Raw genomic sequence first — 18,123 nt, 5'->3', positions numbered from 1 at the left:
AAAAAAAAATCAAAGACCTGAGTAAAATTATATCTCAACATCAAGAAAACCAAAGTGCCCAATAAACAACATCATGATAAATAGAGAAAAGATTACATATTATACTTCAAAGGATCAGTCTTTTGCTAAATATATCATAGTTGGTAAAGTATGAAGTCAGCAAGAAAGAGGAAGGTCCTCAATGAGAGAGATTAACACAGTGGCTTCAACAATGATTTCAAACACAGGAAGGATCGAAGGGTGGTATAGGACCTGGTAGTGTATTATTACACACAGAGCTGTTGTGATCCAGAAGTCATTTTCTTAAAAAATAAACATAAATGTAATTCTTTCACCTAAAATAATCCTTTTTGTGTAAAAAATTTTCTTAACAATTCCTTTCTGTTAAAAAAAAATGCCTGTTCCTAAATTTACTGGCTGAGATACTAAGGTTTACAAGGGACCTCTTCCATTTTGTCATAGTTGAAGTACAGGATTTGACTGGCAAATGAGATGAATCAATTAGTATCACGATATCATTTAAATATTTATGTTCTCCACCATTTTCCAAATTCATAATAATGTTAATTATGTTTCTAAAGAGACTTAAAACTGCCACAATCCTTTGCCCTTTTCCTTTCCAGCCTGGTCCAGGCCATACGGCCGCAGCAAATAAGGATGGTGAGATGAAGAAAGGCCATTCTGCAGTCAACAAAGTGGTGACCAAAAAGAAAGTCATCAGGATTGACATGCGCATCCATGGAGTGCAGTTTAAGAAGCATGCTCCTCAGGCACTCAAGGAGACCCAGAAATTTGCCATGAAAGAGATGGGAACACCAGATGTTCACACTGACACCAGGTTTAACACAGCTGTCTGGGCCAAAGGAGTAAGGAATGTCCTCTACTGCATTCGTGTACAGTTGTCCAGAAAACGTAATGAGGATGAAGATTCCCCATACAAGCTGTATACACTGGTTACCTAAGTACCAGTTACTACTTTAAAAAAATCTACAGACTGTCAATGTGGATGAAAATAGCTGATTATCAAATAAAGTTATAAAACTGTCAAAAAAAGAGACTTAAAACTATGTTTATGCTTTATTTCGCTTTCTGATGAAAAATGCATGCTACAGCAGTATTTTAAAAATACAGTTCTCAGATTATCTCAAGGGTCTTCTGTGCACCCACATGTAGTTAACAGTATATGAATGCACACACTCATTCCCATATCAAAGGACTATTTCAATTTTCAGATGTTCAGTTTTCATGTGCCAGGCACAGTTGTAGAAGGACTAAAGCTAAAAAACAAACTCATTCTCTTATGAGTTGACATTTAATGTAGGGGAGTCAGAAAATAAAAATAGGAGTTATGATAAAAATAAAGTAAGATTAAGTGGTGAAGAATGGTAGGAAATACTTCCTTTAAAAGCACATACTCATAGAGAGGTTCTCGGAGACATCTGAACTTAAATCCATATGAACCACACACACACACACACACACACACACACACACAGGAAAACACCATGCCACACATTAGAAGCAAATGCTAAACCACTGAGGTACAGATGTGCCTGGCATGCTAACAGTAATCAAGAAGGCTACTGTGTCTACAGAACATTAAGGGGAAACACTGAAGCAATCTAGAGTAAAGCAGCCAGGCACCAATTCTTAGGGCTTTATAAGCCATACTAAATCCTTAATCTGTATATGATATGAGAACACTCAGAGATTCTGAATAAGAGTGCAACTATAATTTCTGTTTGCTAGGAGCCCCAAGCACGAAGGAGTGACTGTCTCCTCCCATAAAGATTTACTGACTCAGAAACAATGGAAGGTCACTCTGAGTCAGGAACAACGCAACAGCATTGACATTCAATATAATGCACAGAAAACAGCACAGAAGTTTAAGCGTGAAAAGGAGAGAAGCCACTTAACAAATAACTGTAATAAACCAAGTACTAACTAATAAAGGCCTGAATTACAATATTAGAACAGGAGGTTGTGAAATGTAGTCAGAGTCAAGACAGGGAAAAACTGACAGGATTTGATGACAGAACAAACAAGATAAAAGAGATACACTAAAAAGAAATAAAAGTAAAAACAGAACAAAAAAAAAAGGTAGACTGAGAAAGGCTTAAACCAGTATAACGAGCAACCAGACAAATGACAGTGTCATTTGCTGAGAAAAGGTATGACAGCATGAATGATTTGCATGAGGGAAGAGGTCAATCTTAAATACATTAGGAATTAAATTATTTGGTAGTTCTAATAAATAGTGTGTTTTCTTAACTTAACCTACCAATTTTAGGAATACTTTGGCAAAATAAGGCAAAAATTACTTTTTATTACAACTTAAAAAGAATTAGTCAACTAATTTAGAAGTTCCAACATCATTTACAATGTGCTAAGAGTAAAGTCTCATGATCAAGTAACTTTCCTAAAAATAAATCAAGGAAATATAACTATTATAAATTGATAATTTCTAATAAACATAGAAGTTGAATATGTGAAACAAACTTTAAGCTACTTTATTTGCCATTCAGTGTAATCATCAACACAATTTTTATTACCTGTGAAGTTTCATCTCATTTTCTTGATACAGTTCAGTCATGACTTCAAGTTTATTTTGAAGTCTTTGTCTGTCATTTTCAAGTAATGTACTTTCTGATTGTATAGATGACTGCTCAGTCTCAAGGTTTTTCATATGCTCTACGGTAAAAATTTAAAAGTCACATCAATTGAGTAAATGGGACCTTCGCATTAACCTTTACAAAAGACATAAATGATGGATAATAAATTACTGATAAACTAAAGACATTCACTCTTCTTTGGAACAACAGCAAAAAAACTAATGGGTATTTTGTTTACTTAAATGCTTTATAGGCCTTTAATGAATAACTATGTCTAACAATTTTTTATCAATAATAGGATTCCCCAAACCTTCAAAAATTTAATTCTACTATGTATTTTTCATCTTGGAAGTAAAAGCTATTAAAGTTCTATAAGATGATTTTGGAGATGGGTTTTAAGGACGGTTATTTTAGGTCAGTGGTGCCTGTAAAACTACTTCTATGTGTCTGCTTTTAATCTAATAAGAACTTCACTTGTAAAAATTTAACTTTTGAAGTCAGAATATTTAACTTAAACATATGTTTGTTCCAAGTCAGAAATCTAGATCAAAATTCCAGTGTAAACCAGATCGAGACTAAGAGGAGGAAAAAAAATATTTATCAACTTTAGCTTTGTTTCAACTGCCATAAACTACCTCAAAGAATCACCTAAAAAAACAAACAAACAACAACAAAAAAAAACCAAAAACCCCATTATCAATTTAACAAACATTAACTATTTAATTATGGATACTTTCTATCAGTGCATCACATTAGCTATTTTAGAAACCTCATTCAACAATAAGAGCCTCAGGTATGAACTCCACTAACTTTTAGGTACCATCTCCAAAAACATGGGTAGCACAAAGCAGAAGACAAAACTCAACTCTATTCAGAGAGGACATCTTCTAAATCATACTAATATGCATTCAAATATTAATAGTATATAATTATTTTAAAACATCCACTAACTAAAAATATACATCAAAAAGTTTATATAATCATGTTATCATTGCATGATTAAATGTGCAACCATCCTTTGATACAGTTATGGAGGACTGCTTCCAGGACAGCCTCCTATGGATGTTCAAATAACTTTTATTTAAAAACTGCATAATATTTGTATATAACTCATCCATATTCTCCCACATACTTGACCTCTGTAGATTACTTACATTATCTAAAACAATGTCAGTACTATGTAAAGAAACACTTTACACTTCCTTTTAGCCTTTCAGGGGACCACTTAATTGCTCCTCTCATCCCTGAGTATTCTCCATCCAGGACTGGTTGAGTCCAAAGATATAGAAACATGAATACAGAGGGCAGACTAGACCTGTCTTTCACAGAAATGTTTACATCTGCATCTGGTTATAAGACATTAGCTCTAAGACACTGCCAAGAACAGTCACTAAACAAAGAACTTTTTCACTTTTATTAAAATTGGTTCTTCTCTATTTTAGAAAAGTATAAACCAACACTAAAATCATCATCATATTTTTACGCTACTATGCCTACTCTGTTTCAAATATTCTACAGCTAAAAAAAAGCACTAGAAATTATTATCAGAGAGTAATGAGCAGAGGTGAAATAGTTTAGGAATATATCATGGCATTATTTTAACTTTATGGATATGATGTAGATATACAGAGATATATATGATATATAGTTTGTTACATGATCAACACAGTCAAATGCCTTTGTATTGTCAATGAAATACAGAGAGACATTCCTCTGATATTCCCTGCTTCCAACCAAGATCCATCTAACATTAGCTACAATGTCCCTAGTACCATAACCCCTTCTAAACCCAGCCTGGACTTCTGGCAGTTCTCTGCTGGTGTGCTGTTCCAGTCATTTTTGGATAATCTTCAGCAGAATCTTACTTGCATGTGAAATCAATGAGATTGTTCTATATTTCCACACTCTGTTGGGTCACATTTCTTTGGAATGGGAACAAATATAGATCTCTTCCAGTCAGTTGGCCAGGTGGTTGTTCTCCAGATTTCTTAGCACAATTTCGTGAGCACGTCCAGGGCAGCATCTGTTAGCTGAAATATGTCAAATGATATACCATTTATTCCTGGGATTTTATTTTTTGCTGTTTGCTTCAAAGCAGCCTGAACTTCTTCCTTCACCACCATAGGCTCTTGCTCATATGTTGTTTCATTAAATTCTTCTGTATCCGCCAATTCCTTTTGATACAGTGACTCAGCATATTCTTTCCATCTTCTTTTAATACTTCCTGGATCATTTAGTATTCTACCTTAAGCATCCTTGATTATAGCAAATTGAGGTTTGAATTTGTTCTTCAATTCCTTGAGCTTAGAAAAGCTGAGCAACTTCGGCCCTTTTGATTTTCTGACACCAACTCCTTGCACATATCGTTGTAATATTTTACTTTGTCATCCAGCACTGCCTTTGAAATCTTCTGTTCAGCTCTTTAGTGTCTTGAATTCTTCCTTCTACTTCGGTTTCTCTGCACTCCAGTGCAATAGTCAGAGTTTCTTCTGACATCCATTTTGGTCTATTCTTCCTCCTCCATCTTCTTAATTACCGTTTGCACTCTTTCTGGATGATACCCTTGATATCCTCCCACAACTCATTTGGTCTTCGCTCAGTGTAGCTGACTCTGAGAAGAACTGGAATCCCCGGACACTTGATCGTGCTAACGCAAAACCTATACTTGGACCAACAGGTAGTCGTCAAAATAGAGCAAGGAAACATTGTATGGCTCAAATTTGGGGAGGACGTACACCAGGGATGTGTCCTGTCTCCATACCTTTTCAACCTGTAGGCAGAATAGATTATCTGGGAGGCTGGGCTCTATGAGGAGTAGTGTGGAGTCAGGATTGGTGGATGATCTATCAACAGTCTGCGTTATGCAGAAGACACAACCCTGCTTGCTTAAACTGAGGAGGATCTGAAGCATACATCAAGAAAACAAAGATTCTCACAACTGGGCCAAATGGCAGCATCAGGATGGATGGTGAAGAGATTGAGATTGTTCACAGCTTTAGTTTGTTTGGCTCCACGGTCAACACTCTTGGCACCAGCAGCCAGGAAATTAAAAGACATATTGCAATGGTAAAGTCTGCTGTTAGGGACCTCTCCAAAGTACTGAAGAACAATAGTGTCACTCTGGAGACTAAGGTGCATCTGATACAGGCCATGGTCTTTGCAATCACTTGTTATGCGTCAGAGAGTTGGACAATGACTAGGGAAGATAGAAGGAGAATTGATACCTTTGAGATGTGGTACTGGAGAAGAGTATTGAACGTACCATGTACTGCTAAGAAAACAAACAGGTTCATTCTGGAGAGGGTTAAATCAGTCTGCTCCTTGGAAGCAAGGATTCTGAGGCTTTGACATACTTTGGACATGTTGTAAGTAGGGACCGGTCCTTGGAGAGGGATATCATGCTTGGGAGGGTAGAGGGACAGCATAAGAGAGGAAGGCCCTCTATGAGGTGGATTGATTCAGTGACTGGGGCAATCAGGATGGGTGTAGTGGAGACAGTGTGATTGGCACAGGACAGAGCAGACTTTAGGGCTGTTGTACACAGGGCCGCGATGAGTCGCAAGTAACTTGACAGCACATAACAACAACAACATATATAGATATATATGAGAGATATATATATCTATATGAGAGATCAATATGTGATAATGGAAAGTTTACCAATAACAAAATGAACTTTTTTTATAAACTGCCAACAAATATAATAAATAAAATACTTAGTCCTAAAAAATGATTCAATTACTGGTACTGTTCTCCACAAAGAGGTATATTTATTTAGAAAAATGAAAAAAGTATATAAACACCTACCTGTAAGCTCATCCTTTGTTTTCTCAATTTCAGATAAATCAGTATAAATTTGGTCTCTTTCACCTTCCATAGTTTTTAAAGAAGCATTTAACTTAAAAAATACAAGAAGAAAATGCAACATTAGCCAATTTTATATACATATATATATAAACAATGTAGCACATCCAACCTTTCCAAGCTTTTATCACTGATAAAGTACTTGGAAAGTAGCCAACCAACTTCTGTCCTGGATGATATCAAAGCCATTAATAGTTACAAACTTCAGAACAGGAACAGAGAAGAGCAGTTAATTAAAGAAGTTTAAAGAGTGGTTATTTTTCCTTTATTTACTATCAACAAATAGGTTTTCACTAAAGCATCTCTCAAATTACATTACCAAGACTTGATAGAGATCAGCAAAGAACAGGATACTGCCAGTAGGATGTAAAGAAAAATGAAGCATCAGAAAATAAGTCTAGTATTTAGACTCATTTTCCAATATGGGATAATAATCCAATATAGGATAACAAGGAGAGGTAAATTTTGAGACCACAGAAATAAGAACGTATATAGTGGAAAGTATAAGAGAAAATATAGTAAACATTTTTTAAGATATTCATAATCTAAAGAAATGAATGTGGAACTTAGAAATGTTAAAATAGATCCTAAAGGGAGCTCTGGTGGCCTAGTGGCAAGACGCTGCACTGCAATCCCAGAGGTACATGGTTCAAATCCACCAGATGCTCTGCTGGAGAAGGAGGGGGCAATCTCCTGTACCAGTCAGATCTGATTTGACGGTACACGTAAAAATAATAAAAATTTTAAAAAAATTAAAAAAAATAGATACTAATATCAAGCCATACGGATTTCTATTAATTTCTAATTATGTAAAAAATAAACAACTGATGAAGAAAATTCTTATCAAAGACCTACGAGCTTAACGTCTGTTCTAATTCTTTCTTCACATGTCTTTATATTCAGGTATTAATGCATACCTTAGCAGCCTGGATAAGTTTCTCCAAAGCTTTTCTTCTCTGTTCATCTACAGTAGAAAAAAAACAACATTCAACAATCCATAAATATCAAATAGGAAAACTGAGTAATGCTCATAGCAGTCACCTTCATGATTTTATTAGTTTGCTGAACTAGAATCTGTAATTCCTCTGTAGATAAAATTAAGAACTTGGTGTACCTTGGACCTACTCCCAGAAAGCAAAAGAATAAAAGCTCTGGAATATCATTTAACAAGGTTCTTCAGCACCAACTTCTAGAACGATTTTAACAAGGATCTGGCATTCGTTTAAACACAGTCTACAGTCTTAACTACTTTAGACTTTTACAGTACCCAAAATATGAGCAAATTTATTATCTCAAATTAAAGGAACATGAAACAAGTAGGACTTTCTTCTATTGGAGTATAATGAATGAATTCTTACAAAATAAAGTAGAAGTGAAAACATACACATAGAACTCAAGAATATAGTGTGAGAATGTAATTTTCTTTCGACATAATGTTATCATAAAATTAAAAAAAAAACCACCCACATTTTCTGCTCCATATATTCATTAATTATGTAGATAACAGCAGTAGGTAAAAGAGAAAGGATAAGAAGAGACCCGACCACTGGAAAAAAAGAGTCCTTTTGATATAGTGAGTAAATGTTCAACGGCTGGCCCATGAGCCATTCAATGGGTAGATGTGGCAGACTGCATCTACAAAGATTACAACCTTGGGGACCCTATGGGACAGAACTGCTATTTGGATTTACCTTTGGGAAAAACTAGGTAACGGATACATGGGAACTCACTGTACTAATTTGTAACTTTCTGTGAAGTCACCTTACTTCAAAATTAGAATATCAGAAGAATTAGTCTGAGAACACAGTACGTACAATAGTAAACCTGTTTTGCCAGCTGCAGACTACAATCATAAATAATATTAACGGATGGCCAAGATTAAAAGAACCATAACTATCTGAACCATCTAACTAAATAAAAACATTAAAATAAAAAAGGAAGCTAAAGTGTTCACTTCTAGCACACTTATTTATCAAATTACCCATCCATTTATGTGATTAGGTTGCTACAAGGGAAAATGGATATGGAAATGATTATGATATACCCTGAAATCTAACATAATAAAATGGAATAAAGGAAAAGACAGTCTACGTCTGTCTGAAGAGCTAAAGGAGGACTCACTAAAAGAGTGGCACTGAGCTGAAGTTAAATTACTACAAGTGGTGAGAGAGAGAGATGGAATGTTACAGACAAAAGGACACGATGGACCAAAGCACAAGTACATAAAGAACATGCTGCACATGAGAAACTAAAAAATAAAAAAAAAATGCTTGCCATCATTTTAGCAAAAGAGGATGGATGAATCATGACTTACTACCTAAATGAGCATCATCTTCTGATTCACTCTTCATGCCCAATTGCAAGTTATCATCATCCACTACATCTTCTGTAAGCACATTGGCCCAACCTTCCATGTTTAGCAGACGATCAGTCAAGAACTGGACATTTAGCAAAGAGAGGGGAAATCAGAAGAGAGGGTAATGCCTTATACAAACTGTTTTACAATTTCTGAAAGGGTAAAGTTCAAAAATTAACCACATAAATGAGTAAATGAGCTCTTATTCTCCACCTACTAAGAAGCCTCTTAAAAACTTTAACATAAATTGAGTATCAAATATAACTGACATCATAATATTAAGTATAAAATGTGTAAATGTCAATTCATTGTAACCATAATTTACTTTTCATGAAAGCATAAAAATGCTTTTTACTTCAAGAAATTCTTATTTAACTGTTTCTGTATGCTCTTTTTTGCTGTCCTAAGTTATAATTGCTAGCAGATGATCAGGCATAAGTGAATTACTTCTCAGATGCCAAGTTTTGTTCAAATTAAAAACATATTATAAATGTTTAATTTTTTGCTTCTAATCATATTATTAAAATGTTATACTTTTTCTTTTAAAGAGATGCAATTAATTATGATGAAGTGTTACAGAATGAACTGTTTCCCAAAATAATTTAGTCAACAGTAACTCTAACACAGCACTTGATGACTGCCCCTTCTTGCTTATGATATCACATGCAAGAGTGGTCATGAGTCAATTTTGTGTGAAGTCAGACAAATCTTCAAATGGGATACATGGTAGATGAAAAGATCACAGATTTGATTTATTCAAGTAAGCTATTAGGAGCTCAATAAAGAAAAAAGACATCATAAATGGTCATCTGAATCTGAACATCAAGATTGTGCTAAAGAACTGTGCCATATTTCTGTGGAATAAACCACAGAATAATCTACTCTGTTCTACAATTTACAACCTTTATCAACCTTCATCTCCTGCTTCTTTAGAGTTTCAGGTACAAACAACCTGGCCTACAGTTTTGAGGCTAGCTTTACGTTAACATTTCATTCTTATTCTGTTTATGAATACTCCAGAACTCTTAGCAGAGTAAGTTTAAAAGAAAAATATAGAAAAAATTTTAAATTACATTCCAAGAGCTGTAATCTTGAAAGCATCATCTGAATAGCAGCAATTTAAATATAAATTTAATTTTTTTAAAAAAAAGTTAGTTTTACATCTTATTGATACTTAATATAATAGTATCTCTCTGTAGCTGAACATCTAAAACTTTAAAGATAAAAAAAGGAGGCCAGAGTAATTATCAGTTATTTGATCTCTGTCAAAGTACATGGAGCATCTAATCCAGCAGTATCCAATTATCTATCAGATTTATCAAACTCTACCCAACTTCAATCTTATGAATGGAAACAGCAGTCTAAATACAAAATACAAAGATCCTTTTGTCAAAAGAAGGACAAGACTTTACTTGCACAAATCAGAATGTATGACTTGACGGCACTTAACAACAACAACATAGACAGAGCTCAGTGGGCCTAGTGGACAGAAAGTGATACTATCAAGCCAAAGGTGAGTGATTTTAACCTGTGGCTCTCAGGCCTGGTTTTAATTGGTTTTGGTCAAACATTCTTCTAAGTGGTATAGCACTGGTCTATTTTCCATAGAGTATAGAGGTAACTCATGGTTGCTGTGATGCTGAACACTGTGACACTGATGTGTCAAAAGTGATAATGGTTACCCATGGTCGACAGTGTTTGGTGGAGCTCCCCGATAAAAACTAGCTTGGAAGCACAAGTGGCACCCACTTCTGAAATAGCTTGCCTCCAGAAAGCCTATGAACTTGGAGAAACGAAGACAGTTATAGTTCATAGGGTCCCTATGAGTCATTTACAGTTCGATGGCACTTAACAACAACAACACAGAATGTATTACCTCTCACAAAAAATTCACTGTCAAAATTAGCCAAATAAATTATGAAAACCAAAGCCGCAAAAGCTAAAAATCTCCAAATCAATAAATAAAATATTCTTTCAGTAAAGTCAGCTAGCTACCTGAATCTGATTTTCTCTATCAGTTAGGACCTGTTCTGCGTGTAATACAGTATCTTCAAATGTTGTTTTCTGCTTATCAAGTTCATTCAATTTTTCTTTCCATGCATCAGCTTCTTGTAAAAGCTAAAATTAAGAAGAAAAGTCCATTGTCATATCTATTACATCTTATAACTGTTATTTTATCTTACAATATCATCTTATTCACTTAGATATTTAGGTGCATAATTATGATATTGTTAAAATATACATTCTGATTCCATATATCTAAGGAGGAAATATAAATTCTCTTGTGGCCCCAAACCAAAACAAGCAGAAAATGAAGGAGCAACAGAAACAAAACACATTTTTAAAAGAGAACTGAAACAAAGTATTTATAAAAAAATATTTTACAGTTGAACAAAAAATTAAACACTTGATTAGCATCTTCAGCAAGATAAAAATAAAACGGAAAAAAAATAAAGAGAAAGGAATTTGCAGAAATTAAAAATAACTGAAAATAAGTGAACAGACGTTCTGAGACTAAGAAAGAAGACAGTTTAACATATATGTTATTCTCCCATTTCAAAATATAGAAAACTTAACAAAACAGAACCAAGAATAGTGTTCAGAACAGTCTCCCACAAAATGAAGGTAAGAAATTCACACCAAGGCATGTTGTTGTTGTTATGTGCTGTAGAGTCGTTTGCGACTCATAGCGACCCTATGTACAACAGCCCTAAACCGTGCTCTATCCTGTGAGAGACGGAAGCAAATTAAAGATACTGAAAGCTTCCAGTGAGGAAAAGAACAGAGCATTAAAAAAAATTTCAGAAATTAGATTTTTACCTTTCATAGGCAGTACTGGAAAGTGGGGGGAAACAATGCTATAATAAAATCGACATTCTGAGGAAAGGCATGTTCCACCCATAAGATATCACGCCAAAATATCATTAAGTGTAAGAAAAGTTGAAGACACATTTCGGCATACAAGCTTTTTCTAGATTAGAAAGCTAAGGAAGAGAATTAATTACAAAAGAGCAAGTCTTGGCCATTGTTGTTGTTGTTATGTGCCATCGAGTCGCTTGCAACTCATAGCAACCAAGCCTGGAAGCAGGAGAGGCATCCACTTCTGAAATAGCTTGCCTCTGGAAACCCTATGAACTTGGAGAAATGATGAAATTTATGCAAATGTTCAGGTCTTTCGTTCATAGGATTGCTCTGAGTCGCCTACGACTCCAGACTCCACACCACATAACAGCAACAACAATACATTTTAGAGTGTGGTATTTCCTTGGTCTGTCCCTCTGCGTGTTTCTCCCTCTGCAGACCAAGGAATGCCGCCTGGGAGACCCCTTAATAAAGCTTCTTTAGCTTCCTTTCTTTCTCTGGTCTCTTCCTTGAGTCCATGGCCTTACGTCCAATGTAAAGATCTAACACCATAGCCTGCCAAAAAAAGAAATAAATGTGCAACTCGGCAACCAAGATGCTTCTTTGAGGCAAGGATGGTGAAACTCCATCTCACATGGACCTGTTGTCAGGAGTGGCCAGTTCTTGGGGAAAAGACAACATGTTTGGAAAAGCACAGGGCCAGAAAAAGAGAAGAATACTCTTTGGGAGATAACAGTTAAACAGACACAGGGCTTCAACATTGGACTTGAGCACGTCAGAGATCATGAACATGGGACAGGATAAGGCAATTTCAATGTGTTCATAGGATTGCTATTCGTCATAGTCGACTTGACGGAACGAAACAACAACATCCCGATTACCCCAGTCACTGATTCAATCCACCAAGAAATAAAATATCCAACACTAGAGGAGGAAGAAAAGAAAGGGAATTCTCAAGGTGAGGTAAAGTGAAATCTCTGAACAAGAAAAAAACAGCAATTAGAACTAGAGAACAAGTCCTGATTGGACCAACCAGGAAGACAGAAGGTCCCAGGAGGGAATGCTTCATTTAAAAAAAAAAAAGGATGAATAAGATATTTACATGTGGATTTCAAGATGGCAGCAGCAGCAGAGACAACATGGCGAGCTGCGGGAACAGCAGACCACATGGAGGAGGGCCACCATGGCCTTCTACAGACCTCTGTTTCTTGATAATTGAACAGTTAAACAGTTGAGGACTGGCCCTTGGTGTGGATCAAGATTCAACATCAGGAAATCAAGGATTCCCAAAGAATGGATTTGCTCCCGTTTCTATAGGTAACCTTAGCACTGAGTTTTACTCCAGACCTGACCCTGAACCCAGTTCCAGAGACAGGAAGGAAATACAATGGCCAGTTAAGGAAGCAAAGGAGGATGGAGCTTCAGAGTTCACTCAGCCATCTCCACTGGACCCACCTGGGAAAACACTTTGCAGTCCAGAGGGGAGTAAAGGCCTGCAAAATATCTTCTAACAGAACAAGAAGGCAAGCAGCTACAACCCTAGACCACCAGTAAAGTAATAAAGAGTGCTCCCTTTCCCCCTTCACATCAACGCTCTGTTCAGTATGAAGAAGTCAGAGAGTGTGTGCCAAATGAGAAACCCACAAGTGAAAAAGACAGTTTGTGTGATCACCACCGGATTTTGCTTACCATTGCCCTCAGTCATCTGGTCCCCACTGGATTCTTTTCATTTCCTTCACCTGCTCCCCCCACAGACCAAATTGTGCAGGCTTGCAACTGCATCCCTGCAATTTTCATCCCTGTCCATCCTCACCCTTCTGCTCCCAACCCTCACCTCTGTGTATCCTCAACATGTTTTTCCCAGTAAGATAAAAAAAAAAAAGACGTAATGCGATGGGAAAGTCTGCTGTTAGGGACCTCTCCAAAGTACTGAAGAGCAATGGTGTCACTCTGGAGACTAAGGTGTGTCTGATACAGGCCATGGTCTTTGCAATAACTTGCTATGCATCAGAGAGCTGGACAATGACTAAGGAGGATAGAAGGAGCTTTGAGCTGTGGTGCTGGAGAAGAGCACTGAATGTACCATGGACTGCTAAGAAAAACAGGTTCATCCTGGAGAGGGTTAAACCAGGTTGCTCTTTGGAGGCAAGGATTCTGAGGCTTCATCTGACATACTTTGTACATGTTGCAAGGAGGGACTGATCTTTGGAGAGGGATGTCATGTTTGGGAGAGAGGAGGGACAGTCCAGGAGGGGAAGACCCTCTATGAAGTGGATTGATTCGGTGACTGGGGTAATTGGGGTGGGTGTGTCAAAGACAGTGTAACTGGCACAGGACAGAGCAGAGTTTAGGGCTGTTGTACATAGGGTCGCTATGAGTCACAAGTGACTCAACGGCACATAACAACACAACAATAAAAATAATCTCTAGATAATAAAGAGAGCACCATTGTACAACAAAAGTAGAGTTAGTAAACTAACACATTTTGAATACTCTTAAAAGTTTCTAGAAAAGTTGTATTCTGAAAATATTTTGGAAATTAAATCATAAAACTACATCTAAGTGACACATATGCCTATACTGATACACTGAGTTGTGAAGAAGAGTTAGAAGAAATGAATGGTTCTAGTGCAAAATGTTCTTATTTAGAAGACTTGTTACATGTGTGTAGTTTATCCAAACAATACTGTGGATATATAGTAGACAAACTTAAGTCCTTATTTCAAACATCTACTCTTTCTAGATGTTTAGAAGTGCACATAGAATTTTAAAGTTGTGATAGCAAATATCATTTTATACATGCTTTTTTCTTAAAATTCATATGAAATACTGTCTTTTGAAAATCGAATGTTCAAATTACCTCTCAGAGCAGAACACCTTTTATTTGTGTTGGTTCACAAAGAAGGGAGAAATAATTTCAGAGAGCTCTATACCCTAGGATATTTTTAGTGAGGAAAGATTAACCATTGTGCCATGAGTTCTGTGTGTCCTTTTTTATTTTGCTGTGTAAAATAGTTTATATAAAAACAGTCTAATTAAAAAAAAAAAGATATTTACATGTGTAGTAGAGTTTACAGATAAATTAGAGATGGGTATACAGAAACAGGACAATTTACACAATAGCACAGCTAGTAAGACACCAATGAGAGTATACCATTTGGCTCAGTTGCAAGAAATATTTAAATAATCACACAAGAGGTAAAAACTCAAAATGGATGACCCTGGAGGACATTACGCTGAGTGAAATATCTCAGTCACAAAATGACAAATATTGCACAGGGCCACTGTTGTAAAATGGGACTGACACATCAGGGTTGAGGGAAGACAGAAAAGGAGGGGAGGAATGATGAATATTGCATTGAAACAGAAGAGACAGAGAACTGTTTACAAGGGCTATATCAATGGGTATTCTTGTCATTACAGAAGTCCAGAGTGAGGGCTGCATAGTGGAGTGAACTTGGGTGGAGGGATTGCGTAACAATGAAAGAGCTTTTCTTTTCAAGAAGAGTGAAGCAAGGAGAAAAGTACAACAATGAATGACTCTCTCTAAACTTTCATTTAAAGTAATAAAAAAAATGCGGGGAAAAAAAAAAAAGGTAAAAGCTGACTATCCATCTGATTTACCAAAACTGTTTCTATACATAACCCCGTCCCCCTCTCCCCAGATCTATCAACAACTCTCAAGGGTTTACTGTTCCCTTCTTTAGTCTAGCTTTAAAGAGATGGTGCTAAATGCTATTTATCAAAATTCTAAACCTACCAAACATGGCTTATTTTCATTTCTGGGCAATATCTACTTCTGTATCCTGTATACAGGAGTTATCAAAAGACACAAGGGAGATTACCAGCTCTTCCAAAATATTACTCTTGTTTCTAGAATGCATGTGTCACTGCATATACCTGAAATGCTTCTCATTTCATTACTAGTGAAATACTTATCATTTCATTACTAGCCAGTCGACTGAAGAAAGCCTATGCAATACAAACCTGCGTCTGACATTCCTGAATTTGACAATTTTCATCTAGAAAACCTTTCGTTGATATCTTAAGTCGTTCTTCATTCATTTGAAATACTTTAAAGGTCATTTTGGCCTAATGAAAAAAAAATTGGTTAATAGCAACTTAGTTTTCAATATAATAGCCTATTCTTACACAGTGGATAGAATATGGCAAACATGGAAATAAACAAAGTCAAAACCATCCCAATATTAATAGCACATAATGTCTGAAAATGATTGTGTCCTCTATTACAAGTCATTAGTAAATTTCCCTCCAATATCCCCCTTAATGTTCAAATCACTTCCTGATTTATGTACAAGTTCCACACGAGCACAATTAAGTTTTGGAATTCCCACTCATTATAATGTTATCTATAATTTGTTATGTTCCACAGAATCAAATGCCTTTGTATAGTTGGTAGCATATTCTTTCAGGATTTCAAGCATTCTTTCAGTATTTTCTGTTTCAATTAAGATTATTTGACATCAGCAATGATGTCCCTTTCTATATGTCCTCCTCTGACTTAAGCTTGAATTTCTGGCAAAGCTTAATTCTTTTTAATCATCTTCAGCAATATTTTACTTGCTTGTGATATTGTTCAGTATATTCTGTTGGATCACCTTTCTTTGGAATGGGCATATAGATATTATCTTCCAGTTAGCCAGGTAATTGCCTTTCAAATTTCCTGACACAGGTCAATCAGTGTTTCCAATGTTGCAATCATCTGTTGATATATTTCAGTTGATGTTCTATCAATTCACGGAGCTTTGTTTATCACCTTCAGTGCAGTATGGACTTCTTTAGTACCATTAGTTCTTCAAATAGTTGAGCTAAGACAATTCGTACTGTCCCAGTGATTCTGTGTGTTCCTCCCATCTTCTTTTGATGCTTCCCGTTATATTGAATGCATGACTATATATTCCCTCAATACTGCCACACAAGGTTAGCTTTTTTCCTTCAGTTCTTTCAGATTAAGAAATACTAAGCATTTGGTTTTCTAGCTTCAGGTGTTTGCCCATTTCATTATAATAAGGGTCTTCTGTTTAGTTATCTTCCTGTGTAAATTTTTCCACAGAATTTTGCAAGACCAATAACTTATTATGTAAGGTATCCCAAATTAAAAGATATGTAACTAAGAACTCTTCAAACTTTAATCTTATACTCTAGTATTACATCTTACTCTTTAGTAATAAAGAGAATAAAATTAATTTTCAATGGCAACAGAACTATTAGGCCAATTAACTCACCTCAGCTACTTTTGATTTGAGAGATTTTGATTCCTCTTCCAGGGACTGTATATTTTCTAAAAGATCAGACATCTGGAAGATAATCCCAGTAAATATAAAGTATTTACAAAACTCCACCATTTTCCAATATGCTATTTTATATCATTTAGTACACTGTCAACCTAACACTCTCTGTATAAGTGAGGAGTCAAAGAATTTTCTGTTATTTAGATAGATGCACACAAGGATTTTCAGTACACAAATGTTAATTATCAGTAACATTTCACATGGCCCTTACTATTTCATAACATTCAAATTATATAAACTTATAAATAAGTTCACAAATATCATATTTGTGAATATATCACTAAATAATCTTACACATATCAAGTATTTCCTAACTTGAATTTTAAAGTAAGACAAATGAATGGAGATAAAACATTCTCATTTTTTAAGCAGTAAAATACATTCACTATGCATGTGATTATTTTAATTACTTCTGTGACCTTTCATAGTACTTTCAGAAAATTTTGGTAACTAAATGTTAAAAAATAAAAGGTATAGTCCACCCAGAAAATTTTGCTTTCTACTTTACAGCATTCTATAATTGGGGAATGTAATTTTACAATAACATGGATTTTTTTAAAAACACAATTACATTAGTTTTCTTATATTTTCAAACACAGTAGCCTTACCAAGTCATCTTGCTCAGCATGTTTAGAATTTTCTTCTTTTAACTCTTTTTCTAGAGAGAGTATTTCATCCTCGATTTTCGATTTATATTGGTTCAGATCTTCAAAGATTACCTATAAGAGGAAGCCAATGTTATAAGACAAATACAGGAATTTTTGGTTAGGCTAAATCAGATAAGCATAATCAAACAGGGAGCCCTTGTGCTTCAGTGGTAAAAAGATGCTCTCCCAGCCCAAAGGTACCAAATGCTTCATGGCAAAAAGATAGGCAATATCCTCTCATGTGATCTGTTACCTCTGAAAACCCAGTTAATTATGGGTCACTTTTAAGTTGATACTTTATTAACAGTAAAAATCAAACGTTGTTGTTGTTGTTTGTTGTTATGTGCCCTCGAGTCGCTTGCGACTCATAGCGACCCTATGTACAACAGCCCTAAACTCTGCTCTGTTCTGTGCCAATTGCACTGTCTCTGATACATCCATCCCGATTACCCCAGTCACTGAATCAATCC

General features: G+C 35.6%; 1 protein-coding gene across 1 annotated transcript in view; it reads right to left on the bottom strand.

Annotated features, from left to right (window-relative positions):
- The window catches only part of CTAGE5 (CTAGE family, member 5), a 63,023-nt gene that overhangs the window by 31,401 nt on the left and 13,499 nt on the right, over positions 1 to 18,123 (bottom strand). Inside the window, exons 8-15 of the mRNA XM_006891587.1 lie at positions 17,615 to 17,725; positions 16,941 to 17,012; positions 15,682 to 15,786; positions 10,828 to 10,950; positions 8,794 to 8,914; positions 7,394 to 7,440; positions 6,420 to 6,510; positions 2,553 to 2,691 (exon numbers count right to left, since the gene is read on the bottom strand). Coding sequence (XP_006891649.1) covers positions 2,553 to 2,691; positions 6,420 to 6,510; positions 7,394 to 7,440; positions 8,794 to 8,914; positions 10,828 to 10,950; positions 15,682 to 15,786; positions 16,941 to 17,012; positions 17,615 to 17,725 — 809 coding nt within the window. The remainder of the gene's footprint in view (positions 1 to 2,552; positions 2,692 to 6,419; positions 6,511 to 7,393; positions 7,441 to 8,793; positions 8,915 to 10,827; positions 10,951 to 15,681; positions 15,787 to 16,940; positions 17,013 to 17,614; positions 17,726 to 18,123) is intronic.

This window comes from Elephantulus edwardii, unplaced genomic scaffold (assembly GCF_000299155.1).
Source record: "Elephantulus edwardii isolate Elephantulus edwardi_28Jun2011 unplaced genomic scaffold, EleEdw1.0 scaffold00100, whole genome shotgun sequence".
Lineage (NCBI taxonomy): Eukaryota > Metazoa > Chordata > Mammalia > Macroscelidea > Macroscelididae > Elephantulus > Elephantulus edwardii.
The sequence above is the reverse complement of the archived record's forward strand: the minus strand, read 5'-3'. Positions and strand labels throughout refer to the sequence as shown.